This window comes from Pogona vitticeps, chromosome 2, assembly GCF_051106095.1.
Source record: "Pogona vitticeps strain Pit_001003342236 chromosome 2, PviZW2.1, whole genome shotgun sequence".
Classification (NCBI taxonomy): domain Eukaryota; kingdom Metazoa; phylum Chordata; class Lepidosauria; order Squamata; family Agamidae; genus Pogona; species Pogona vitticeps.
The window spans coordinates 16,179,571-16,205,260 of NC_135784.1; the positions used below are offsets into that span (position 1 = coordinate 16,179,571).

The window sequence follows — 25,690 nt, forward strand, 5'->3', positions numbered from 1 at the left end:
GAAACCCATGGTCAGTGCAGATGGGCCCTTCACAGCTCCATCATGCAGAGAAGGTGAATGGGTGCCACTGATATAGAAAAGAGGGAGGAAGAACCAACGGCCTAGAAAAGGCCTGTATTCAGACTTTGCTCATATTAATAAGGTCCTACCCTTGCCCTACCATGAAGCTGAGCGAGATGATCATCTGAAGCAGCAGGTTCTGCCGCAAGTGGGAGTAAACTTATGCAGGAGGTCTCTTAATTCAATGTGTTGCCATGAGGGTGAAGCAGATAACAATAACCACAACTACTACAAGAACAACAAGTCCTGGAGTGAGCTAAATATAACTGAGCCCAGAACATGCTGAGAACCTTCTCTGGGGCAAGGGATAGGATGCAGGCTGGTATTTGCCTACTTACCTTGGGAAACAGACTGTGACCAGAACTGAAACGTCAATAGTTATTCCAAGTGAATGGCTGAAATCCTGTTGCTTAACATCATATGTTGCACTATTGTGGCTTGTTGAAGCAAGTGGGGATCAGGAGAGTCAACTCCTCTGTAGGGCCAATGCTGCTTGTTTTAGCAAAGGAAGTAACAACTAGAGTACTAGAGTAGGACCTCTTGAATCAATGGAACTTATGTAGTTGACTCACCAAAACCCTACTGATTCAATGGGCCTACTCTGGCACAACTTACTACACTAAGCCAAGGGATTTAAGCCATTGAGTGTGTGTGTGCTCTTTAATGTTTGAAACCCCCTCAAACATGGACAACATGTGGAAGCTGAGAAAATGAATGAATAAAGACAGGAAGGTTAGTGATGAAAATATGAAAATGAAGACATCAAAGGAAAAAATCCTTCTCAAATGTTTTTCCCCTTAGAAAAAAATATTTTCTTCATACATGAATTTCTCTTTTGCTCTGAACTACAAACTCCAGACTTCTTTGCAAATCCTTGGGTAATTTTTAGCAGGTGGTTCAATTTCAAGGTGGGAATGTGGCCATGATAAAAGGAAAAAGAGAAGAGAAGAGTTGCAATTAGTAATGAGTCACCAGCAGAAGGAAACACAGACTTCCAGACCACCATCACCACCTTAGCCAGATATGGGTGCTGGCTTTTGCTCTGTTTCTTGCTGCTAGAAATTTTCCCACTGGGTGAGTCCTCTGTTGATTTCTTTCCCCCAAATTTTCTGCTTCTCTGTAGCTGGATTGTGAGCTTTCCTGGGCAGTTGGGCATCACCTTAGTAAGTAAGAGGAAAATAAGGGGCTTATGAGAGAGAACAAAAGGTGAAACAGAGGAGATAACTTTGCAATGGGCAAATATTGCCAGAGGAAGACGGTCTCTATGTACGACATACTTGTGGTAGGGCTGGAGAGAGAGTTTTCTTCCAGGAATGTGGTATAAATATACCAGATGGGCGGGACATAAATCAAATAAATAAATAAAAATAAAGTAAATAAAATATCTCCTTCGGATTTTTTGGATGCCAGTTCCCAGAATTCCTGAATCTGAGATTTCCTTTTCAGAGACACACACCTTGAGACACATGCGTTTTCTTCATCTCTAGCAGGGCTTCTTAGGTCATTCATTTCCTGTTGCAATGCCTGATGGGTATAATCTTACAGCTCTTTTGTTTCTAAAGACCAGTGGTCTCCAACCTTGGGCCTCTAGATGTTCTTGGATTTCAACTCCCAGAAATCCTGGCCAGCAGAGGTGAAGGTAGAGACAGGGCCTTCCAAAAACTACAGTGGAATTTGGGGCTCAGGAACTAGAGACCTATAGTGCAAACTCTGAAGACTAGGCCTTGAGGTCTAGAAATTGAAGGTGTCTGAAATTGTAGACTGGGACTACCAAAATTACTCCAGAGGAGGAATTCTGGGATAATTTGGGGAATTGGAGTGCAGAAAATTCAGATGCCACATCCTTATTTTCTCTTAATGGGGTAAGGTGGTAGCATTATGACTTCCATCTATAAAGAGCTGATTTAGATTCGAAAGCAAATGAACTTATAAATGAGGTTAGGGCTGGTGTCCCGACTGTTACTCTAAAAAGCTTCTGCTCTGTTGTTAAAGGTGGCAGATGAAGGTTGACCTTTAATCAACACCCATGGAAGGAGAGGCTCCTCTTAAGGATGAACAGAAGCAGCTACAAGCAAGAGCCAACCAAAAAGAGGATGAGGCAGATGAAGCTCCTTTTCTCCTTTCAGAGGCCCCTCAGAATCTAGAAGGTATATATCCCCTGATCACTCTTGTTGCTCTCTTCTCAACTGGCTCCAGCTTGTTGGCATCCCTCTTAAAGTGACCAGAAGTGGAGCTGGAACTCAAGATGAGGCCTAACCAGTGCTGTTTAGTGGAGAACTAGTACCTCATGGGATTTGGAGATTATACTTGCAGGATAAAATAGCATTTGCCTTTTTAAGCAGCCAGCTTGCGCTCTTGGTTCATATTCTGCATGTTGCGCTCTTGGTTCATATTCTGCATGTGATCTACAATAATTCCAAAATCCCTTTCACTCATAATATTACTGTGCCAAGTATCCCCCATTTTATAACTGTTCATTTCTGGGATTTATTTACCCTAGATGTAGAACTTTGCACTTATCCCTGTGAGAGTTCATTCTGTTGTTTTCAGCCCAATGCTTGACCTTATCAAGATATTTTTGAATTTTGTTCCTGTCTTTCAGGGTATTACCACTCACTTGTTAGCCACTGAACCTCTTGTGTCTTTAGCTAAACCTAAAAATTTGCCTCCTGGAACAAACTCTGGGAGGCAGTGGAAGACGGGGGAGCCTGGCGTGCTCTGGTCCATGGGGTCACAAAGAGTCAGACACGACTTAACAACTAAACAAGAAAAACAAATTTTAGGAAAGGAATATGAGAAGGAATTCCTGAATACAAAGCAGGTTAATGAATGCAATAAACTTCCTTCTCTGCCACTATTTCCCCCTTTAACCCACTAGATCCTCAATTCACTATTAATTCTCCCCTTCAAGCAGATGGAGCCAAAGAGGAGGAAGTAAGACACCATGAGACATTGCCAGAAAGAGGGGAGGATGAAAACGAGAACTGTTGGGATGGAAATGAATCACTGAGGCAGAATCAGGCAGATCAGAGGAGAGACAGATCTCACAGATATCCAAGCGACGAAATGGGAAAAACAACAAACAGGAGCATCAGTGCTCTTCAAAGCTCAGAGAATCAACAAAACATCCCTCTGAGGAAAAGTCCAGTGAAATGTCCGACATGTCACGCCGAGATAAATCTGTGTCACTTTTTGGAGGATGGAGAAAGTTTCAGATGGAGCCCAGAAGATATAAAATTTCACACGGGGGAGAAACAGAAATGCTTTAGCTCTGACCTTAAAGCACCTCAACCAATGCATTCTGAAGAGAAAGGCTGTATGTGCATAGAGTGTGGCATGAGCTTCAAGAGAAATTCAAAACTTAAAAGACATCAAAGAATACACACAGGACAGAAAGCATACAAATGTCCTGAATGTGGAAAGCCCTTCAGACGCAATGAACATCTTCAGGTACACCAGCGAATTCATACAGGAGAGAAACCCTATATATGCGAAGAATGTGGGAAAAGTTTCAGTCATTCCTCAGCTTTTAAAGTACATCAGCGCCGGCATTCAGGGGAGAAGCCATATTCCTGTAAAAAATGTGGGAAATGTTTCTCCCAGAGCAGTGATCTTCAAGTACACCAGCGAATTCATACAGGCGAGAAACCCTATAAGTGTAAAGAATGTGGAAAAGGTTTCAGTCGTTCCTCAAATTTTAAAGTACATCAGCGCCGTCATTCAGGGGAGAAGCCATATTCCTGTAAAAAATGTGGGAAATGCTTCTCCCAGAGCAGTGATCTTCAAGTACACCAGCGAATTCATACAGGAGAGAAACCTTATAAGTGTAAAGAATGTGGAAAATGTTTCAGTCATTCCTCAAATTTTAGAAGACATCAGCTCTCTCATTCAGGGGAGAAGCAATATTCTTGTGCAGAATGTGGGAAATCTTTCTGCTGGAGCAGTGATCTTCAAGTACACCAGAAAATTCATACGGGAGAGAAACCCCATCAGTGCAATGAATGTGGGGAAAAGTTCAGCCGGAAGGCAAACCTTGTAGTACATCAGCAAATTCATATAGGAGAGAAACCCTATATATGTGAAGAATGTGGGAGGAGTTTCAGCCAAATTGCAAATCTTGTAATACATCAACGAATTCATTCAGGAGAAAAACCCTATGCAGACAAATAATGTGGAAAATGTTTGAGTCATTCCTCAGCATTTAAAGTACATCAGCATTGAAGGGAGAAGTCAAATTCTTGTGAAGAATGTGGAAATGTTTCGGCCAGAGCAGTAATCTTCAAGTACACCAGCAAATTCATATGGGAGAGAAACCCTGTCAGTATGAAGAATGTGGGAAAAGCTTCACAGTTGCGTCAACCTTAAGAAAACATCATAAAGGAGAGAAACCCTATCAGTATAAAGAATATGGGAAGAGGGTCACCAAATACTCAAATGCCACAATACATCAACCAATTTACTCAGGAGAAAAACTCTATACATGCAGAGAGTGTGGTAAAAATTTCGATCAGCTCTCAGATTTTAAAGTTCATCAGCTTCTGTCTGAACACAGATCTTGGGGAACACAAACAAATTCATTCTGGAGAAAATCTCTATCAGTGCAAAGAATGTGGGGAAATCTTCCGCTATAGAGCCCATTGTATTAGACATCGACAGATGCACAGAGATGGAAAACTTTGAAATCCTCACAAAATTATCTCCTTAAACTCCATCAACCTGTCTTGTCTTGGGAAGAGACTGAAGAGAGAGGTTCATGCCACAGTGAGAGCCTAGTTTTCGAATTATACCTTTATGAATCTGTGAATGCATGTAAGACAAAAGATTTTATGGTGGCCTCAAATATGGGAATCCTCTCCACAGAAATCTTCTTTTCCTCCAAAAGATACAAAAAAAGCCACATTCCTGATGGCATTTTACAACAATAAGGAGGAGATAGTTAACAGGGGTGGTGTTGTGAGTTAACTCTTTCATGTGTTTTAAGATAATTGTCAAAAGGAGGATGGGATGCGTGTAACTCCCTGCCTTCTGGTCTGTGATTTTAAAAAAATATTTCAAACCTAAAGTTTTGCTGAGATAATTTTAATAGGAGTATAACTTTATCATTTTACAAAAATTGCCTTGAAATTGAAATAAATATTTAGACTGGAATAAGGCCTCTTTGGATGAGCCATGATTATGCAAAAGGGATCCTGACAAGATGAGTGTTGATAATTTTGTGTTTATTTGCATGAAAGATCGTGAAAACATTTGTGTATGTTATGACAATCGTAAAAGGAAGTTCTAGTGTATGAGATCTTACAGGAGTGTTGTCAACATTATCAAAACACACTATTGAACAATAGGGAAAAACCTACAAGAAGGATTAATAATATGACACAGAAACAAGGATCTTGGAGCACTATGAAGCTTTATAAATCACCATTGCTTCAGAAATATTCAGGTCCACGCTTCAGGTTTTTTAAAAAAATAAAATTTGGTTTATTGATTACAGAGATTGTTTCATAAATATCTTCAGTAGCTAATCACATCTCAGAATTTCCCAAACTACACTTTCTATTAAACTCCCCGACTCTACTCTCACTGACTCAATCTGACTTAATCTCACTTCCGACTCTGCCTCTTATAGCATCTCTCTTGGCTCCGCCTCTCAGCAACATGAATATTCATAAACCATTACATAATACAACAAGAACCATAGATCTAATAAATGGAGAACGCTACACGCCCTTTGGTAGTTTGAGTCTGTGGTAGTCCATCAGAGGTGACATTTATTCGTGCAGGGGTAGATTCTAGTGTGAAACCAGATACTCTCTCTCTCTCTCTCATTGGCTGCTTTTCCACTGCTCAGCTGTGATGGACAGGTGAGGGCAGGGCTGAACGCTACACCGTCTCCTGCCCAGCTCCCTGATTTTGCTGGTTTCAGGACTGCCTCTTTGCCTCAGCTTGCTGAACAAGTGTCTCTTCAAATTGGGAGAGGCCGTGATGCACCACCTGCCTCCAGGCTGAACGCTAAGATGTCAAGGTTTCCGATCTGTTGAGGACCATTCCTAAGGCTTTCAGATCCCGCTTGCATTTCTCCTTGTATCGCAGCTGTGGTCTCGCTCTGGGGCGACTAATTCCCATACAGGAGATCTTTTGGAATCCAACTATCAGCCACTCTCGACATGCCCAGGCCACAGTAGACGTCGCTGTTTCAGTAATGTATACATTATTATACATTATGTATTCCTCAGCTATCAGTTGTTCCAAACATCAGAGAGTAATGTGGATGCTTTGGCCCATCTTTTCAATACCCCCTCTCTCTTCCCAGATACCCTTTGTTTTAACAGCTGCCTATTTTGTGCATAGACAGTGGAACTGTGTGGGAATCTTTCATCTGCATTTTAGAGAATGTTTGGGACCACCAGAATTTCTAATCCAATATGTCAGCCTTGGATTTCCTGAATCAATTGGGGTTGAGCTATGTGGGGTTTTCAGCTTTTTAAAATCTGAGGCTCTGTCGGATTCGAGCATCCCAGAAGATGTTCCTAATTACCACGCAGGCTCTAGGTGGCTTTTTTCTGTTTTGGTGAGCCCACACCATATTCTGTGCTTTCAGAAGCGGACCTTCTACATGCAGTAGAAATTAGATTTACAGTGGTGCCTCGCTTTGCGACACATTTTTTGTTCCCTATGGGGGAATTTCCCTTTGTGATGATCGGTTCCCAGCTGATCGGCAGTTTCGAAATGGTCGCCAGGTAAACAAAATGGCCACCCCCTCTTTTCTGGGATGGATTCCTCGCTTAAGAGGCACCAGAAATGGCCACGCTATGGAGGATCTTCCCTGAACGGTGTGTTTTAAGCCCCTAGGAACGCATTAATCATGTTTTAATGCGTTTCTATGGCCTTTTTTATTTCACATTGCGACGTTTTCGTTCTGCACCAATTTTTGTGGAATGAATTAACGTTGTAATGCAAGGCACCACTGTATATAAAAGTTGCCTCTCAGCACCTCTTTGATCTGTTGCCTCATGACCAGCCGTATGAGATGGCTATTTCAGTGGGTGAGTAGAATGGGAGTTGTGATCCAACACATACAGGGGGGCCAAGTTGAAGAAAGCCAGCCATGTTGTAGAAGAAGTAGAAGGGACTCACACAATGTTCCAAAACCCATTTCTGTTTTAATTTTTGATGTCTATTTATGGCCTTGTTTGGTAGTTAGCACAAGCACACCCAAAGCCCACTGAGATTCCCTTTTATTTTATTTTATTTCTGTCTGTTGAATCATATATTTTGACAACTCAACAAACAACTCTCTTGGTCACTCCTAGCAGATATAAAAACAAGGAACAGCTGTGTTCATCAAGGGGGAAAAACAGATGTAAAATTCACAAGTGGGTAATACTTTTTGATACCATCACTCTTTGGGGATTCTGGGGTTTGTAGTCAGGCAGCCACTCTGCCTGACGCAGCCTGCCCTCCAGACACACAACCTTCTCCTCCACTCACCCCACCTGTGGTTGAAGCGGCTCCACAGGGTTACCCAGAAGTAAAACTCCCAGCTCCGGGAGAGATGTGTCTTCTAGTCCCAATCCTGGGGGTCTTCTTGTTCCACTTTCCGGGTCCAGGACGCACGGGGGGCAGGTCCCTCCTGGTGTCGCTGTCATACCGGACAAACGGCTGGTCAACCAGGTAGCCCATGATGGGGAAATAAGGCAAGCGGCGGGGCTACAAGAAGCCCACGCAGAACATTTGGGGGGGGTCTTCCTGCAGTGAGACATTAAAGTTACAGGAGAAATGTAAATGCCCTACAGGATAAGGCCTAAGTAGTGCTCAGCCCCTGCAGCCAAAATTGTTTTCTTCTGGAGGGTGGGGTGAAGATGCTTGGGCCACCCCCGCCCAACAACAGCAAGGGGCACTTTGGGGATTCCGGAGGGTGCACATGGCCTCCCATTTTATTAGGGAAACTCTGATGTTGGGCTTTGGCTGTTCCGAAAGAGCGGCAGAAAAGGAGTCCCCCAGGTAGTCATCCTCATTCCAAGGCCAAGGGGATATTTAAAGGAAGAACTGTGTCTTTTCTTTGTGGTTTTAATATTGTTCTTATTATGAGTCTAAAGACTCCCAAGATTAATCAGCAAAGGGTCCACAGGACAAATTCCTTAATTTCTGCCTGTCTATAACACATTAATCAATCAGCCAGAGACAGAGAGATCCAATAGATATTTATTTATTTTCAGCTGAAAGCCAGTGAAGAGGCACAAACTTCACACGCAGAAAAAATGCAGAGAAAAAGCGCGCCCCTTTATTACAGAATACACATTTTTATAAATTCAATCTGGAAAGGGAGAGGCAAAGGGGTGTGGAGAAGGGGGGGAAGGAAAGCAACAAGTGCAAAGTTACTGACAAGCAAGGGAATGCAGACGGCCTCTCTCTCCTTTTATGTTTTTGTATAGTAAATAGAAACCTAATCATGCAAGAAAGCAGCAAGGTGGCTACGGTCAGGCTGAGACATTATGTATGTATGTATGTATGTATGTATGTATGTATGTATGTATGTATGTATGTACGTATGTATGAATAAATAAATAAATAAATAAATAAATAAATAAATAAATAAATAAATAAATAAATAAATAAATAATAGTATGTATTATATGTATTAACTAGACCCCTTCAAGTCTTACTATGAAACTTGTTTAATGCATTTTAAATATTGAAATTATTTCTTATTCGGCTTTTAGCTATGTTTCCTTCCATATTATAATAATTTACTATTTGGCTTTTAACTTTGTTTCTTTTAATACCGAAAGCCGCTCTGGATCCCTTGGGAGAAGGGCGGCATGTAAATATTTTAATACAATAAATTATTCCAATAGGTTTTGTGCCACTTTTAAAGAGAGAAAAAGGTATTCCTGATGCGGAAACTTCAGGTGGTACAGAATGCAGCAGCCAGACTCCTTACTGGAGTGAGAAAATATCAACATATCTCTCCTACTTCGGCCATGCTGCATTGGCTGCCCCTCCGTTTCCGCATCGACTTCAAAGTGTTGATGCTTACATATAAAGCCCTAAACGGTTTAGGACCTCGATACTTGGCGGAACGCTTGCTCCCACCTAGATCTACTCGGATCACCCACACGATCCAGGAGGTGAGGCTGAGGGGCCTAACGCCGAGGGAGGCCCGGAAGGAAAGGATACGAAATCGGGCCTTCTCGGCGGTGGCTCCTCTCCTCTGGAATAACCTTCCTCCGGTGATTCGTACGGCCCATACACTGGGCACTTTCAAGAGTCAATTAAAAACATGGTTATATGTTCAGGCCTTCCCTCCTGTCAATATTTAACTCTTTTTTCCTTCTTTCTTTATTTGTTCTATTATTGCATGTGTTCCGATTGAATGCAGACTTCTATGTGTTATATTCTTATGTTTTACTGTATATATTTTTATTGGAAGCCGCCCAGAGTGGTCAACCAGACCAGATGGGTGGGATATAAATCAAATAAATAATAAGTAAGTAAGTAAGTAAGTAGGTAAGTAAGTAGGTAAGTAGGTAAGTAAGTAAGTAAGTAAGTAAGTAAGTAAGTAAGTAAGTAAGTAAGTAAGTAAGTAAGTAAGTAAGTATTCCGTGATGTAGGATTTTGTGGTGTGACGTCCATTTCCTGGCACGTCCTCCTGCTATATTTTTAATGGCCTGACTTTACTAACACTTCCTCAGGGGTCTTAAGCTCAGTAGTGTAACTTTCAGTGGAAAATCTCTTTGGAGAAGTGGCTGGTGCTGATTTTTTCCCCTTCTATTGCACAAAAGTAGCGTGAATTTGTTCGCAAAAAAAATTACAGTTGGCGATGTCTTCTTAATCTTTATTAGGTGTCATGGCTGAGTTACAGTGACCTGAATAGGGGTTTCCAGATATGTGAAGTATTGAAAGAGGAATTTTACTGGTGCCATTGCCCCTCAGACACACACTGGTCCGGGAAGGATTCAAACTCAGGTCTCCAGAGATAGCGATGCTTCCTAGAACTGGCAAGATATAAGGGGAAGCCAAGCTGGGAAGATTCCCCAGCCGGAGGGCTTACAAGACACGTGTCAGGCAATGGGGCATTCATTCGCACAATGGATTTCTCCCGTGGGAGAGCGGCAGGTGGCACAACACCCCTCCCAGGCAGACCCAGGGCTGAATTCAGATCCTGCTTCCTTTCTTTAAATTTTTATTTTTAATAAGGGGGTGACAAAAAGGAAAAGGGGAATTGAGGTTAATGCGGAAGAGGAGAAACAATAACATACTAACGTCCATTCTATACCTATTGCCATATCAAGACTCCAAGTTACTCTATTTACTCTTTTCTGCCTTCCAGATTTAAGTTCTCATTTCAATATATACTATTCATGCGCTGCCTATTGATTCAATCCACATGTAGAATAAGTCTCATGTTTCTGCTGCCTTATGTAAAAGACAGTCCTGCTTCCTGATCCCTCCTCAGACAGACTCACCTCCAGTCAGCAGGAGGGTCGCTGTCCCCAGGAGCCACAGGGGCCTCGGACGATCATGCGTCCAAGTGAGGAAAGCGGCCACCTACCTCCAAACCCATTCGTGTCGCTCCCCCACTCTTGGGAAAGGCGACCCAAGAGGTGGAAGAGCCGATGGCTGCTGCGATTGGATGGGGAAACGCCTTTCAGCCAATAAGGAAAAAGGACCACAGGTGCGCCTGCCTCTCTGATGCAAGAGGTCCCTGGGGAGATCTAAGGGAGATCTTTGTGAACTGCCTCAGATGAGAAACCACCAGAAACATTAACTCTCATGAAGTGTCACCTACCTCAATCTTTTTTAGAGGTGGGCACGAAGTGCTTTGTCATGCTTTGTCTGTGTGGCAGCAAAGCTGCCTTTCCCCCACCCCCTCACTAACGCTTCCACACACCAGCTGACACATGCTGCTCCGTGCCTCCTCATCACATGATTCTCCAGTCTAGGCAGGAGCCGAGGTTTCCCTGCCATGCCTCCTCTAGCAGCTTACCACTTGACAGCTGCTCAGGGAGAATCTCCATCCCACCTCCTCATCGGAGTGGTCAGCTGTGGGAGGAGGTGGGGCAGGGAGGTCTGGATTCCCTTCCGGACTGAAGATTCATGTGATGAGGAGGCACAGAGCAGCTGTGCTGTCACATGGACTAATTGGGTCAAAGCATAAGAAAGCACCTTGTGCCCATTCCTAGTGCTTTGGCCAAAGCATCCACATTACTCTCTGATGTTTTGAACAACTGATAGCTGAAGAATACATAATGTATAATAATGTATACATTACTGAAACAGCGATGTCTACTGTGGCCTGGGCATGTCGTGAGAGTGGCTGATAGTTGGATTCCAAAAGATCTCCTGTATGGGAATTAGTGCAGGGAACGTGCCCCAGAAGGAGACCACAACTGCGATACTAGGAGATCTGCAAGCGGGATCTGAAGGCCTTAAGAATGGACCTCAACAGATGGGAATCTTTGACATCTGAGCATTCAGCCTGGAGGCAGGCGGTGCAGCATGGCCTCCCCCAATTTGAAGAGACACTTGTTCAGCAAACTGAGGCAAAGAGGCAGTCCCGAAACCAGCAAAATCAGGGAGCTGGACAGTGGGCAGATTATATTTGTCTTCAGCATGGAAGGGATTGTCACTCTCGAATTGGCCTTCTCGGCCACACAAGGCACTGTCCCAAGACCTCCATGCAGAGCACATTACCATAGTCTCTTGAGACTGAAGAATGCCTACACACCAGCTGAGGAATGAAGGCTCCATCTCAGATAGGATAACTCTCCATAGAGACAGAGGAAGGGGCTAGAAGTGGCTAAGCTCTGTGGTACCTACAAGGCATTAATCGTCTCGTAGCTTCCTGACAGGTACCCGGTCTAGAGCATAACACAGAGAGAGACTGTGTGTTCCTTCAAAAACTAAGCCCTGCAAACCGGCTCCTTCCATCTTCATGGAGACACATCACGTTTTTCAACATTGTGTTATACAGGAACAAGACTTCCATATTTTTTGGACAACAACCTCAGTCCATACGTGATGGAGGAGACAGAATGTGTGGATCAGTCTCGGGAGACTAGATTCAGTATTCCTGCTTGGCTATGGAAACTCACTCTGTGTGTGTGTGTGTTTGTTTTTGTGTGTGTTTGTTTGTGTGTGTGTGTGTGTGTGTGTGTGTGTGTGAGAGAGAGAGAGAGAGAGAGATTGGTATCTGGTTTCACACTAGAATCAACCCCTGCAGGAATAAATGTCACCTCTGATGGACTACCACAGACTCAAACTACCAAGGGATGTTATGAAGTTTCATAGTGCTCCGAGGTCCTTGTTTAAGTGTCATATTATTAACCCTGCTTGTAGGTTTTCCCCTATTGTTCAACAGTGTATTTTGATGATGTTGACAACACTCCTTGAACATCCTTTTAGGGTTGCATTACTTGCACAAACTTTTTAATGATCTTTCATGCAAATATGCTCAAAATTATCAACACTCATTGTGTCAGGATCCCTTTTGCATAATCTTGGCTCATCCACAGAGGCCTTATTCCAGTCTAAATATTTATTTCAATTTCAAGGCAATTTTTGTAAAATGATAAAGTTATACTCCTATTAAAATTATCTCAGCAAAACTTTAGGTTTGAAATATTTTTTTAAAATCACAGACCAGAAGGCAGGGAGTTACACATATCACATCCTCCTTTGACAATTATCTTAAAACACATGAAAGAGTCCACTCACAACACCACCCCTGTTAACTATCTCCTTATTGTTGTAAAATGCCATCAGGAATGTGGCTTTTATGTATCTTTTGGAGGAAAAGAAGATTTCCGTGGAGGCCATTCCCACATTTGAGGCCACCATAAAGTCTTCTGTCTTACATGCATTCACAGATTCATAAAGGTATAATTCGAAAACTAGGCTCTCCGTGTGGCATGAACCTCTCTCTTCAGTCTCTTCCCAAGACAGACAGGTTGATGGAGATTAAGAAGATAATTTTGTGATGATTTCAAAGTTTTCCCTCTCTGTGCATCTGTTGATGTCTAATATGATGGGCTCTACAATGGAAGATTTCCCCACATTCTTTGCACTGATAGAGACTTTCTCCTGAATGAATTTGTTCGTCTTCCCCACGATCTTTGTTCAGACAGAAGCTGATGAAGTTTAAAATCTGAGAGCTGCTTCAAATTTTTACCGCACTCTTTGCATGTATGAAGTTTTTCTCCTGAGTAAATTGATTGATGTACTGCGACATATGAGTATTTGGTGAACCTCTTCCTACATTCTTTGAACTGAACGGGTTTCTGCCCTTATTATGATGTTTTCTTAAAGTTGACCCAACTGTGTAGCTTTTCTAAAATTCTTCATACTGACGGGGTTTCTCTCCTATATGAATTTGCTGATGTACTACAACGTTTGCCTTCCGGCTGAACTTTTTCCCACATTCTTTGCATGCATAGAGTTTTTCTCTTGAATGAATTTAAAAGCTGAGGAATGACTGAAACATTTTCCACATTATTTGCATGCATAGGGTTTTTCTCTTGAATGAATTTTTTGATGTATTTTAAGGCTTCCAATTTGGCTGAAATCCCTGCCACATTCTTCACATTTATAGGGTTTCTCTCCTGTATGAATTCGCTGATGTACTACAAGGTTTGCCTTCTGGCTGAACTTTTTCCCACATTCATTGCACTGATGAGGTTTCTCTCCCGTATGAATTCGCTGGTGTACTTGAAGATCACTGCTCTGGCAGAAGCATTTCCCACATTCTTTACAAGAATATGGCTTCTTCCCTGAATGGGAGCGCTGATGTCTTCTAAAATTTGAGGAACGACTGAAACATTTCCCACATTTTTTACATGCATAGGGTTTTTCTCCTGTATGAATTCGTCGGTGCATTATAAGGTGTCCGCTTTGGGTGAAGCTCCTCCCACATTCTTCACATTTATAGGGTTTCTCTCCTTTATGAATTCGTTGATGTATTACAAGGTTTGTATTCCGGCTGAACGTTTCCCCACATTCTTTGCATATATAGGGTTTCTCTCCTGTATGAATTCGTTGATGTACTACAAGGCTTGCCTTCTGGCTGAACGTTTCCCCACATTCTTTGCATATAAAGGGCTTCTCTCCTGTATGAATTCGCTGATGTACTTGAAGATGTGAAATGCGTCTGAAGGCCTGTCCACATACAGGACATTTGTATGCTTTCTCTCCTGTGTGTATTCTTTGATGTCTTTCAAGTTCTGAAGTTCTCTTGAAGCTCATGCCACACTCTATGCACTTATAGACTTTCTCTTCAGAATGCATTGGTTGAGGTGCTTTAAGGTCAGAGCTAATGCATTTGTGTTTCTCCCCTGTGTGAAATCTTGTCTCTTCTGGGCTCCATCTGAAACTTTCTCCATCCTTCAAACAGTGACACCGATATATCTGAGCGTGACATGTTGGACATTTCACTGGTCTTTTCCTCAGAGGGCTGTTTTGTTGATACTCTGAGCTTTGAAGAGCATTGATGCTCCTGTTGGCTGTTTTCCCCGTTTCGTCTTCAGAGGCAACGCTGCTCGGATATCTGTGAGATCTGTCTCTCCTCTGGTCTTCCCAATACTGCCTCAGTGATTCATTTCCTTCCCAGCAGTTCTCATTTTCATCCTCCCCTCTTTCTGGCAATATCCCCTGGAGTCTTACTTCCTTCTCTTTTGCCCCATCTGTTTGAAGGAGAGAATTAATAGTGAATTGAGGATCTAATGGGTTAAAGGAGGGAAGGGTGCCAGAGAAGAAAGTTTATTGCATTCATCAACCTGCTTTGTATTCAGGAAATCTTTCTCATATTCCTTTCCTAAAGTATTTAATTTTAGCTAGAGACAAAAGATAAAGCGAAATACTTTAGGAAATGAATATGAGAAAGATTTAGCTAAAGACACAAGTCCCTTCATGGATTGATGACTTGCCATGTTGAAACGGCTCGAGTAACTGAGAGAAGCTATGTGCTAGGCTGTGCAGGGCCACCCAAAAGTCATAGTGGAGAGTTCCGACTAAACGTAATCCATCTGGAGCAGGCTTTAGCAAGCCACTCCAGTATCTTTGCCAAGAAAACCCCATGAACAGAAACAAAAGGCTAAAAGATATGACGCTGGAAGATCGGACCTTCAGGTCGGAAAGCGTCCAACATTTCACTGAGGAAGAGTGGAGGACAAGTATAAGTACCTCCAGAGCTAATGAAGTGGTTGGGCCAAAGCCGAAAGGATGCTCAGCTGTGGACGTGCCTGGAAGTGAAAGGAAAGTCTGATGCTGCAAAGAAAAATACTGCATAGGAACCTAGAATGTAAGATCTATGAACCTTGGGAAGCTGGAGGTGGTCAAAAAGGAGATGGCAAGAATAAATATTGACATCCTAGGCGTCAGTGAACTAAAATGGACAGGAATAGGCGAATTAAATTCATATCTACTATTGTGGGCAAGATCCCTATAAAAGGAATGGAGTAGCCCTCATAGTCAACAGAAGATTGAGAAAAGCTGTAATGGGATATAATCTCAAAAATGATAGAGTGATTTCAATACAAATCCAAGGCAGACCTTTCAACATCACAGTAATCCAAGTTTATGCACCAACCACCAATGCTGAGGAGTCTGAAACTGACGAATTCTACGAAGACTTACAACACCTTCTAGAACGGACACAAAAGAAAGATGTTCTCATTCTATGGGATTTCCGTAGGAGGAAAGACACACTCTCTCTCTCTATATATATACCTTGTAGATTCTGAGGGGCCTCTGAAAGGAGAAAACGAGCTTTATCTGCCTCTTTTTGGTTGGCTCTTGCTTGTAGCTGCTTCTGTACATCCTTAAGAGGAGCCTCTCCTTCCATGGGTGTTAATCAGAGCTTCACCTTCATCTGTCGCCTTTAATAACAGAGTAGAAACATTTTTAGAGTAAAAGTTGGGACACCAGCCCTAACCTCAGTCATGTTCCATTAGCTTCGAAGGGAGAATCTAATTCAGCTCCTTATAGATGGACGGCATAATGCTGCAACCTTACCCCATTAAGAGAAAATAATAAGGATGTGGCATTTGGATTTCCTGCACTCCAACTCCTCAAATTATCCCAGAATTCCTCCTTTGGGGGAATTTTGGTACTCCCAGTCTACAATTTCAAACACCTTCAATTTCTAGACCTCAAAGCCTAGTCTTCAGAGGCTGCGCTATAGGTCTCCAGTTCCTGCCCCCCAAATCCAAGGACACTGTAGTTTTTGGAAGGCACTGTCTATACCATGACCTGTGCTGGCCGTGATTTCTGGGAGTTGAAGTCCAAGAACATGTGGAGGCCCAAGAAATTGGAGATTCAGGAATTCTGGGAAGTGCCATCCAAAAAAAGTTGAAGGAGACACCCCTAGAAGAGAACTGTCTCTCCAGCCCCACCACAAGGATGTGGTACTTAGAGACCGTCTCCCTCTGGCCATATTCGCCCATTGCAAAGTTATCTCCTCTGTTTCACCTTTGGTTCTCTCTCAGAAGCCCCATATTTTTTCCTCTTACTTACCAAGGTGACGCCCAACTGCCCAGGAAAGCTCACAATCCAGCTACAGACAAGTAGAAATTTTGGAGGGAAAGGAATCAAAAGAGGACTCACCCAGTGTGAAAATTTCTAGCAGCCAGAAACAGAGTAAAAGCCAGCACCCATATCTGGCTAAGGTGGTGACGGGGGTCTGGAAGTCTGTGTTTCCTTCTGCTGGTGATTTATTACTAATTGCTACTCTTCTCTTTTTCCTTTTATCATGCCCACATTACCACCTTGAAATTGAACCACCTGCTAAAAATTACCCTAAGATTTGCAAGGAAGTCTCGAGTTTGTAGTTCAGAGCAAAAGAGAGAGTCATGTATTAAGAAAATATGTTTTCTAAGGGTAAAATATTTGAGAAGGGTTTTTTCCTTTAATGCCTTCATTTTCATATTTTTATCACTAACCTTCCTGTTTTTATTCATTCATTTTCTCACCTTCCACATGTTGTCCATGTTTGAGGGGGTTTCAAAAATTAAAGAGCACACACGCACGCAATGGCTTAAATCCTTTGGCTTAGTGTAGTAAGTTGTGCTAGAGTAGGCCCATTGAATCAGTAGGGTTTTGGTGAGTCAACTGCAAAATTTCCATTGATTCAAGTGGTCCTACTCTAGTACTCTACTTGTCACTTCCTTTGCTAAAACCAGTAGCAACTCAAGTAGATCCATCTGGATCCATTGGCCCTACAGAGGAGTTGACTCTCCCGATCCCCACTTGCTTCAACGAGCCACAGTCGTACAACATAGGATGTTAAGCAACAGGATTTCAGCCATCCATTGTAAATTGCGATTGACATTTCAGTTCTGGTCACAGTCTGTTTCCCAAGGTAAGTAGGCAAATAACATCCGGCATGCTATGCCTTTCCCCAGAGAAGGTTCTCAGCATGTTCTGGGCTCAGTTATGTTTAGCTCACTCCGGGATTTGTTGTTCTTGTAGTAGTTGTAGTGATTGTTATCTGCTTCACCCTCATGGCAACAGCTTGAATTAAGAGACCCCCTGCATAAGTTTACTCCCACTTGCGGCAGAACCTGCTGCTTCAGCTGATCCTCTTGCTCGGCTTCATGGCAGGGCAAGGGTAGGACCATATTAAGATGAGCAAAGTCTGAATACAGGCCTTTTCTAGGCCGTTGTTACTTCCTCCCCCTTTTCTGTTTCAGTGGCGCCCATTCGCCTTTTCTGCATGATGCAGCTGTGAAGGGCCCATCTGCACTGACCATGGGTTTCACTCCCCATGGGAGAGATTATATCCTTTCACCTGGGGTTCATGTCATGGTTGGGCTAAAACTAGTTTTACTCTGCCTGAAAGAAAATGAGAGTGGTGCACAATCCGCTTCTTGTCAGCCCAGTACTGCACCGATTCACGGTGATCCCTGCACTTTCTGAGAACATTGATTGTAAGGCTTTCATTGTGAGACTTTGAGGAAGCAATTAAAGACATGGCTTTTTGGGGAGACTTTTCACACTGGCCCCAGCTGACCTCCTTCCCCCACTTGTTTTCTTTCCCCTCCTCTTCTTCCCTCCCCTCTTTTCCTCCATGCACTCTGGGATTAGTTGGTGCCATCTGTTTTTTTTTTTGGGGGGGGGCGTTGGATTATTGCTGTTGGCTTTAATATCTCTATTTTTATTTTATTTTTCTTATTTATGAGTTGTAAGCCGCCCAGAGTAGTGCTGTGATACTAATGGAAGTGGAATAGAAACTGAATGAATGAATGAATGAATGAATGAATGAATGAATGAATGAATGAATGAATGAAAGAAAGAAAGAAAGAAAGAAAGAAAGAAAGAATGAATGAATGAATGAATGAATGAAAGAATGAAAGAAAGAATGAATGAGTGAATGAATGAATGAATGAATGAAAGAAAGAATGAATTAATTAATGAAAGAATGAAACAAAGAATGAATGAATGAATGAGTGAATGAATGAATGAATGAATGAATGAAAGAAAGAAAGAAAGAAAAAGAAAGAAAGAAAGAAGAATGAATGAATGAATGAATGAATGAATGAATGAATGAAAGAAAGAAAGAAAGAAAGAAAGAAAGAAAGAAAGAAAGAAAGAAAGAAAGAAAGAAAGATCGTCTCAACCCCAAGGCTAATCTGGCAGCAAAACTCAGGTGTTCGCTTTCACTTGGCTGTGTCACCAGCTCTGCCGTGCTTCCTCTGGATCCCGAAAGGACAAGTGAACCCATGAGCCTCAGAAGGTGGGCTGCACCCGCACCTCCCTCCGAAGGGGGCTTCTTCAGTTATTGGTGGAGGGTGGATTCTCTGACCAAAGGAAGGGTAAGTCTGGAAATGGTCCCTGCTTCTGGGTCACCACGTGGAGGAACAAAGTGGGGGGAAATGGGGGTGTTGTATCCTTTAGCACTGCTTCTGAATGCAATTCCTCTCCAAGCTGACCCCTTAATTCCCCTCCCCAGCCAGCCCAGGCACTGCTGCTTTGAGCTAATTTGGATGAAAGGGGCTTCCACTCCCTTGGTGGCCCTCCTGTTGCTTTCCTGCAAAGACAAGGAGAAAGTCAGAGCCACCCCCGAGATAATAATTAATCTTGTTTACATGTCATCACTGTGTATATCACCTTTCTCTTGATTTTTTCAAAAAAATAGTATGATGGGCAGCTAAGAAACATCCCAAAAACCCAAGTAACCAATGCACCACCCAGAATTTCATAGAATAATAAAATAATTTAGTTGGAAGGGTTCTATTAGGCGACAGAATCCAAAGTCCTGCTCAATGCAGGAATACAAATCAAGGGAGATCTGCCAGGTGGTTGTCTCAACTTCTCTTGAATGCCTCCAGTGTTGGAGCATTCACCATCCCTCAAGGTCATCATTAGCTCCGTTGTTGTACTGCTCTAACAGTTACGAAGTTCTTCTTGATATTCAGCCAAAGTCTGGCTTCCGGTAACTTGAGCCCATAATCATGTGTCCTGCACTCTGAGGTGATGGAGAACAGATCCTGTCCTTCCTGTGTAGGATAGCCTTTCAAATGTATTTAAAAAGTGCTCTCCTATCTCCCCTACATCTTCTTTCCCCAAGGCTAAACATGCCCGGTTCTTTCAGTCTTTCCTCTTAGGGCTTGATTTCCAGCCCCCTGATCATCCTTGTCGCCCTCCTCTGAACCTGTTCCAAATTGCTGGCATCCTTCTTGAAGTGTGGTGTCCAGAACCGAGAAACAGGACTCAAGATGAGCGCTGAATAATGGGATTTGGAGACAATACGTCTGTTAAAGCATCCTAAAATAGGCTTTGCCTTTTTTGTAGCCGCATCACACAGTTGGCTCATAGGTATGGTACTCTCGAGAAAGTCCAACACCCAGACCAGACAGGTTCTCAGTGGGGGAAGAATGTCTCCCATCCTGGAGTGGCCTGCAGGTTTTCTGACCAGAAGGGGAAAATGGGTAAATCCCAGAAGTCAGGGTGAGGGGCTGGAGGGGTTTCCACAGATGACCTTTGATAGGCCTTGGAAGGCCACGCTTGCTGTGCTACTCCTATTTATTCTCCTCCTGAAATCAGTTCTGTTTACCCAAAACAACACCCAGTGGTCTACTCTCCTCCATGGCCCCTAAAAGAAAAAGACGTGAGAATGGATGAGGCTCAAAACATGGCAAAACCCTCAACCAGTTTCGGAAGAAGCAAGTGGGTTTGGCTGAGCTGGTGTTCAAGGGGTTTGAACTGGGGACACATTTCACCTGCAGAAAGGGCTAGTGGGATCCTGGCTTCCAATCCCCAAATGGAGGTCTCCTTTTATTTCGGCTTCAGAGGTGCAAGGGGTGAGGTGTTACCCCCCCCCATGCGAATCCAGGGTCAAAGTCCCACGCAAAAGGTTCAATGGGGGAAAAAGTCATACAACTCCCCCCGGAAGACCTCACTCACAAGTCTTCTTACTCATGGCTCAGTGGATCCAAAAGTCTTGATTTTGAGGCCACCAAGAGAGAGAAACAATTACACCCCGCAAAAGTTTTCCCCAAAGGCCTTCAAAGCAAGAAAATGTGATCAGGATCTGGGCCAAATCTAGACCTGGAGGGGCTAGGTGAGAAGTCACCCTCCCTGACCAGCTCCTTCCAGCTCCTGAAGTCTGGCCTTGGGACACTGCCTGACCATCGCTGATTCCACCCCTTGGAGGGACAAGTCTACAGCTGTTGTGGTTTTTCCAGGTCTGAGGGTGGAGCTGATGGCCTCCTGGTGGCTGTGATACAAGGAGACCTGCAAGCGGATCTGAAGGCCTTAGGAATGACCTCAACAGATGGGAAACCTTGACATCTGAGTGTCTAGAGGATAACATACACGGAGACTGTGTGTTCTTCAAAAACTAAGCCCTGCCATCGGCTCCCTCCATCTTCATGGAGACACATTTTTTTCAACATTAAGGTGTTGTTCAGCAACCCTTATATGGTTTCACACTAGAATCAACCCTTGCAGGAATAAATGTCAACTGTGATGGACTACCACAGACACAACCAACCAAAGGGTGTGTAGCGTTCTCCATTTATTAGATCTATGGTTCTTGTTGTATTATGTAATGGTTTATGAATATTCATGTTGCTGAGAGGCGGAGCCAAGAGAGATGCTATAAGAGGCGGAGTCAGAAGTGAGATTAAGTCAGATTGAGTCAGTGAGAGTAGAGTCAGGGAGTGTAATAGAATGTGTAGTTTGGGAAATTCTGAGATGTGATTAGCTACTGAAGATATTTATGAAACAATCTCTGTAATCAATAAACCAAAGTTTATTTTAAAAAAACTTGAAGTGTGGACCTGAATCTTTCTGAAGTAATGGTGATTTAGAGATCACCTGGTGGCAGGAAGTGAAAAGAATGAGGTTTGTTTCCCTTCGTGTGCTCTGAGGCTTGAGCAAGCAAAAGGGGCACGAGGGTGGACGCCACTGGGCGTTATAAAATTTCATAGTGCTCCGAGGTCCTTCTTTCACTGTCATATTATTAATCCGGCTTGTAGTTTTTTCCCTATTCTTCAACAGTGTGTTTTGCTAATGTGGACACCACTCCTTAAATATCTCATACACTTGAACTTCCTTTTAGGGTTGCTATAATTTACACAAACATATTCACGATCTTTCATGCAAATAGGCTCAAAATTATCCACACTCATCCTGTCAGGATCCCTTTTGCATAATCATGGCTCATTCAAAGATACCTTTTTCCAGTTTAAATCTTTATTTCAATTTCAAGGCAATTTTTGTAAAATGATAAAGTTAGACTCATTTTAAAACTATCTCAGCAAAACCTTAGTTGTGAAATATTTTTTAAAAAACCACAGAAGAGAAGGCAGGGAGTTACACATATCACATCCTTCTTTACAATGATGCAATTTCTCCCTTGAATGTGAATGTTGATGAAGTTTAAAATCTGAGAGCTGCTTGAAATTTTTACCACACTCTCTGCATGTAAAGAGTCTTTCTCCTGAGTAAATTGGTTGATATACTGTGACGTTTGAGTATTTGGTAAACCTCTTTCTACATTCTTTGAACTGAACGGGTTTCTCTCCTTTATGATGTTTTCTTAAGGTTGACCCAACTGTGAAGCTTTTCCCGCATTTTTCATACTGATAAGGTTTTCTCTCCCATATGAATTTGTGGATGTACTACAAGGTTTGCCTTCTGGCTGAACTTTTCCCAACATTCATTGCACTGATGGGATTTCTCTCCCCTATGAATTTGCTGGTGTACTTCAAGATCACTGCTCTGGCAGAAACATTTCCCACATTCGTTACAAAAATATGGTTTCCCCCCTGAATGCTGATGTATCTTAAAAGCTGAAGAATGACTCAAACATTTTCCACACTATTTGTCTGCATAGGGTTTTTCTCCTGAATGAATTTGTTGATGTATTATAAGGTTTACGATTTGGCTGAAACTCCTCCCACATTCTTCACATTTATAGGGTTTCTCTCCTGCATGAATTTGCTGGTGTTCTTCGAGATCACTGCTGAGGCAGAAACATTTCCCACATTCATTACAAAAATATGGTCTCCCCCCTGAATGGGAGCGCTGATGTACTCTAGAATTGGGTGAATTATTAAAACATTTTCCACATTCTTCGCATATATAGGTTTTCTCTCCTGTATGAATTCCCTGATGTTCTTGAAGCTGTGAACTGCATCTGAAGGCCTGTCCACATTCAGGACATTTGTATGCTTTCTCTCCTGTGTGTATACTTTGATGTCTTTTAAGTTCTGAACATATCTTGATTCTCATGCCACACTCTATGCACGTACAGACTTTCTCTTCAGAATGCTTTGGTTGAGGTGCTTCAAGGTCAGAGCTAAACCATTTGGTTTTCTCCCCTGTGTGAAATCTTGTATCTTCTGGGCTCCATCTGAAACTTTCTCCATCCTCCAAACAGTGACACCGATTTATATCGGCGTGACATGTTGGACATTTCACTGGACCTTTCCTCAGAGGGATGTTTTGTTGATACTCTGAGCTTTGAAGAGCACTGATGCTCCTGTTTGTTGTTTTTCCCATTTCGTCTTCAGAGGCAACGCCGCTCAGATATCCTTGAGATATGTCTCTCCTCTGGTCTTCCCGATTCTGCCTCAGCGATTCATTTCCATCCCAACAGTTCTCATTTTCATCCTCCCCTCTTTCTGGCAATGTCTCATGGCATCTTATTTCCTTCTCTTTTCCCTCATCTGCTCGAAGGAGAGAATTAATAGTGAATTGAGGATCTAGTGGGGAAAAGGGGGAAAAGGTGCCAGAGAATAAAGTTTATTGCATTCATTAACTTGCTTTCTATTCAGAAATATTCCTTTCCTAAAATTTTTTAGGTTTAACTAAATACACAAGAGGTTCAATGGCTATCAAGTGAATGGTACTACCCTGGAAGATAGGAATAAAATTCAAAAAGATCTTGATAAGCTCAAGCTTTGGGCTGAAAACAACAAAATGAACTTTCACAGGGATAAGTGCAGAGTTCTCCACCTAGGGTAAATAAAGCCCACAAATGAACAGTTACAAAATGGGGGATACATGGCTCAGTAATATTATTAGTGAAAAGGAATTTGGAATTGTTGTAGTTCATATGCTGAATATGAACCAAGAGCGCGAGCTGGGCTGCATAACAATGCAAACGGTATTTTATCCTGCAAGTATAGTCTCCCAATCCCATGAGGTACTAGTTCTCCTCTATTCAGCACTGGTTAGGCCTCATCTTGAGTTCCGGCTCCAGTTCTGGACACTGAACTTTAAGAGTGATGCCAACAAGCTGGAGCCAGTTGAGAAGAGAGCAACAAAAAAATAAGAAATTTTGGAAACTAATTTTTAAGGAAATACTGTATGTGGTATATTTGGACAAGATATCGAATTTAATGCTAATTTTTTGACAATCTTGATTTGGATTATTACTTGAAGGAATTGATCAACCATTTTATGACAAGTGCTAGAATATTAATAGCTAGGTTTTGGAAAGACAAAAATGATATTAAAATAGAAGATCAATATAGTGAAGTATGGGACATCGCATTAAGTGATAAATTGACTACTGAACTTAAGACGAAAAGAGGGGAAATAATTTCTAATATATTTTATGCTATTTGGGGTAGAATTGTAGAATTTGTATTAGTGAAAAGAAAGGGGAAAGCCTGTAAACATCAATTTATACAATTTTGGAAAGGAAATCTGCAATAAAAATTGTTCAATGGGGTCCCGTGGCTATGGGGTGTACGTTAGAATGTAGTCTCAAATAGCACTATTATTTGTATTTTTGTTATCATTTTAATAAATGTAAAAAATGTAACAAATAAATAAATAAATGTAACAAATAAATAAATATTTGTTTTAAAATAAACATATAAAAAAGTAGAGAGCAACAAGAGTGATCAGGGGATATATACCTTGTAAATCCTCAAGGGCCTGTAAAAGGAGAAGAAAAGTATCATCTGCACCATCCTCTTTTTGGTTGGCTCCTGTTTGTAGCTGCTTCTGTTTATCCTTAAGAGGAGCCTCTCCTTCCATGGGTGTTGATCAAAGGTCGACCTTCTTCTGTCACCTTTAACAACAGAGCAGAAGCTTTTTAGAGTAACAGTCGGGACACCAGCCCTAACCCCGGTCATGAGTTCCTTTCCCTTCGAAGGGAGAATCTAATTCAGGTGTTTATAGATGGAAGCCATAATGCTACCACCTTACCCCATTAAGAGAAAATAATAAGGATGTGGCATTTGGATTTCCTGCACTCCAACTCCCCACATTTTCCCAGAATTCCTCCTATACAATTTCAGACACTTTCAATTTCTAGACCTCAAGGCCTAGTCTTCAGAGGCTGCACTATAGTTCTCCAGTTTCTGCCCCCCCCCCCCAAATCCCAAGGCACTGTGGTTTTTTCAAGGCACTGTCTATCTCATCATCTCTGCTGGCCAGGATTTCTGGGTGTTGAAGTCCAAGAACATCTGGAGGCCCAAGGTTGGAGACCACTGGTCTATAGAACCGAAAGAGCTGCAAGATTATACCCAGGAGGCATTGCAACAGGAAATGAATGATGTAAGCAGCCCTACTAGAGATGAAGAAAATGCATGTGTCTGAAGGTGTGTGTCTCTGAAACAGAAATCTCAGATTCAGGAATTCTGAGAACTGACATCCAAAAAAATCCAAAGGGGACATCCCTAGAAGAGAACCCTCTCTCCAGCCCCACCACAAGGGTGTGGTACATAGAGACCGTCTCCCTCTGGCAATATTGGCCCATTGCAAAGTTATCTCCTCTGTTTCACTTTTTTCTCTCTCTCAGAACCCCCATATTTTCCTCTTACTTACCAAGGTGATACCCAACTGCCCAGGAAAGCTCACAATCCAGCTACAGAGAAGCAGAAAGTTTGGAGGAAAGGAATCAACAGAGGACTCACTGAGTGGGAGAATTTCTAGCAGCCAGAAACAGAGTAAAAGCCAGCCCCCATATGTGGCTAACGTGGTCTGGAAGTCTGTGTTTCCTTCTGCTGGTGACTCATTACTAACTGCAACTCTTCCCTTCTCTTTCTCCTTTTATCATGGCCACATTCCCGCCTTGAAATTGAACCACCTGCCAAGAATTATCCAAAGATTTGCAAGGAAGTCTGGAGTTTGTAGTTCAGAGCAAAAGAGAGATTCATGCATAAAGAAAATATAT

General features: G+C 42.4%; 4 protein-coding genes across 5 annotated transcripts in view; 2 read left to right on the forward strand and 2 right to left on the reverse strand.

Moving 5' to 3' along the window:
• LOC144587386 (uncharacterized) overlaps window positions 1–25,611 on the reverse strand; it is a 176,572-nt gene extending 150,961 nt beyond the window's left edge. The window contains exons 1-3 of one of the 2 annotated variants that reach the window (XM_078387926.1): window positions 25,342–25,543; window positions 24,429–24,583; window positions 21,733–23,264 (exon numbers count right to left, since the gene is read on the reverse strand). In XM_078387926.1, coding sequence (XP_078244052.1) covers window positions 22,378–23,264; window positions 24,429–24,549 — 1,008 coding nt within the window. In that variant the 5' untranslated portion in view covers window positions 24,550–24,583; window positions 25,342–25,543 and the 3' untranslated portion in view covers window positions 21,733–22,377. Of the gene's footprint in view, window positions 1–21,732; window positions 23,265–24,428; window positions 24,584–25,341 lie in introns of those variants that run through there. The other variant, XM_078387924.1, reaches the window with a different exon arrangement.
• Window positions 1–25,690, forward strand: part of LOC144582993 (uncharacterized) — a 140,212-nt gene that overhangs the window by 49,110 nt on the left and 65,412 nt on the right. The gene's annotated exons all lie outside the window — the stretch shown is intronic.
• LOC144587389 (uncharacterized) lies at window positions 2,791–6,351 on the forward strand. Its single transcript, XM_078387937.1, has one exon. It carries the CDS (start codon window positions 3,127–3,129, stop codon window positions 4,228–4,230), a length of 1,104 nt encoding a protein of 367 aa, XP_078244063.1. The 5' UTR covers window positions 2,791–3,126; the 3' UTR covers window positions 4,231–6,351.
• LOC144587381 (uncharacterized) lies at window positions 10,934–17,074 on the reverse strand. The gene is made up of 3 exons (XM_078387884.1): window positions 16,995–17,074; window positions 15,784–15,932; window positions 10,934–14,738 (listed from the first exon to the last, which is right to left on the reverse strand). Exons 2-3 carry the CDS (start codon window positions 15,896–15,898, stop codon window positions 13,552–13,554), a joined length of 1,302 nt encoding a protein of 433 aa, XP_078244010.1. The 5' UTR covers window positions 15,899–15,932; window positions 16,995–17,074; the 3' UTR covers window positions 10,934–13,551.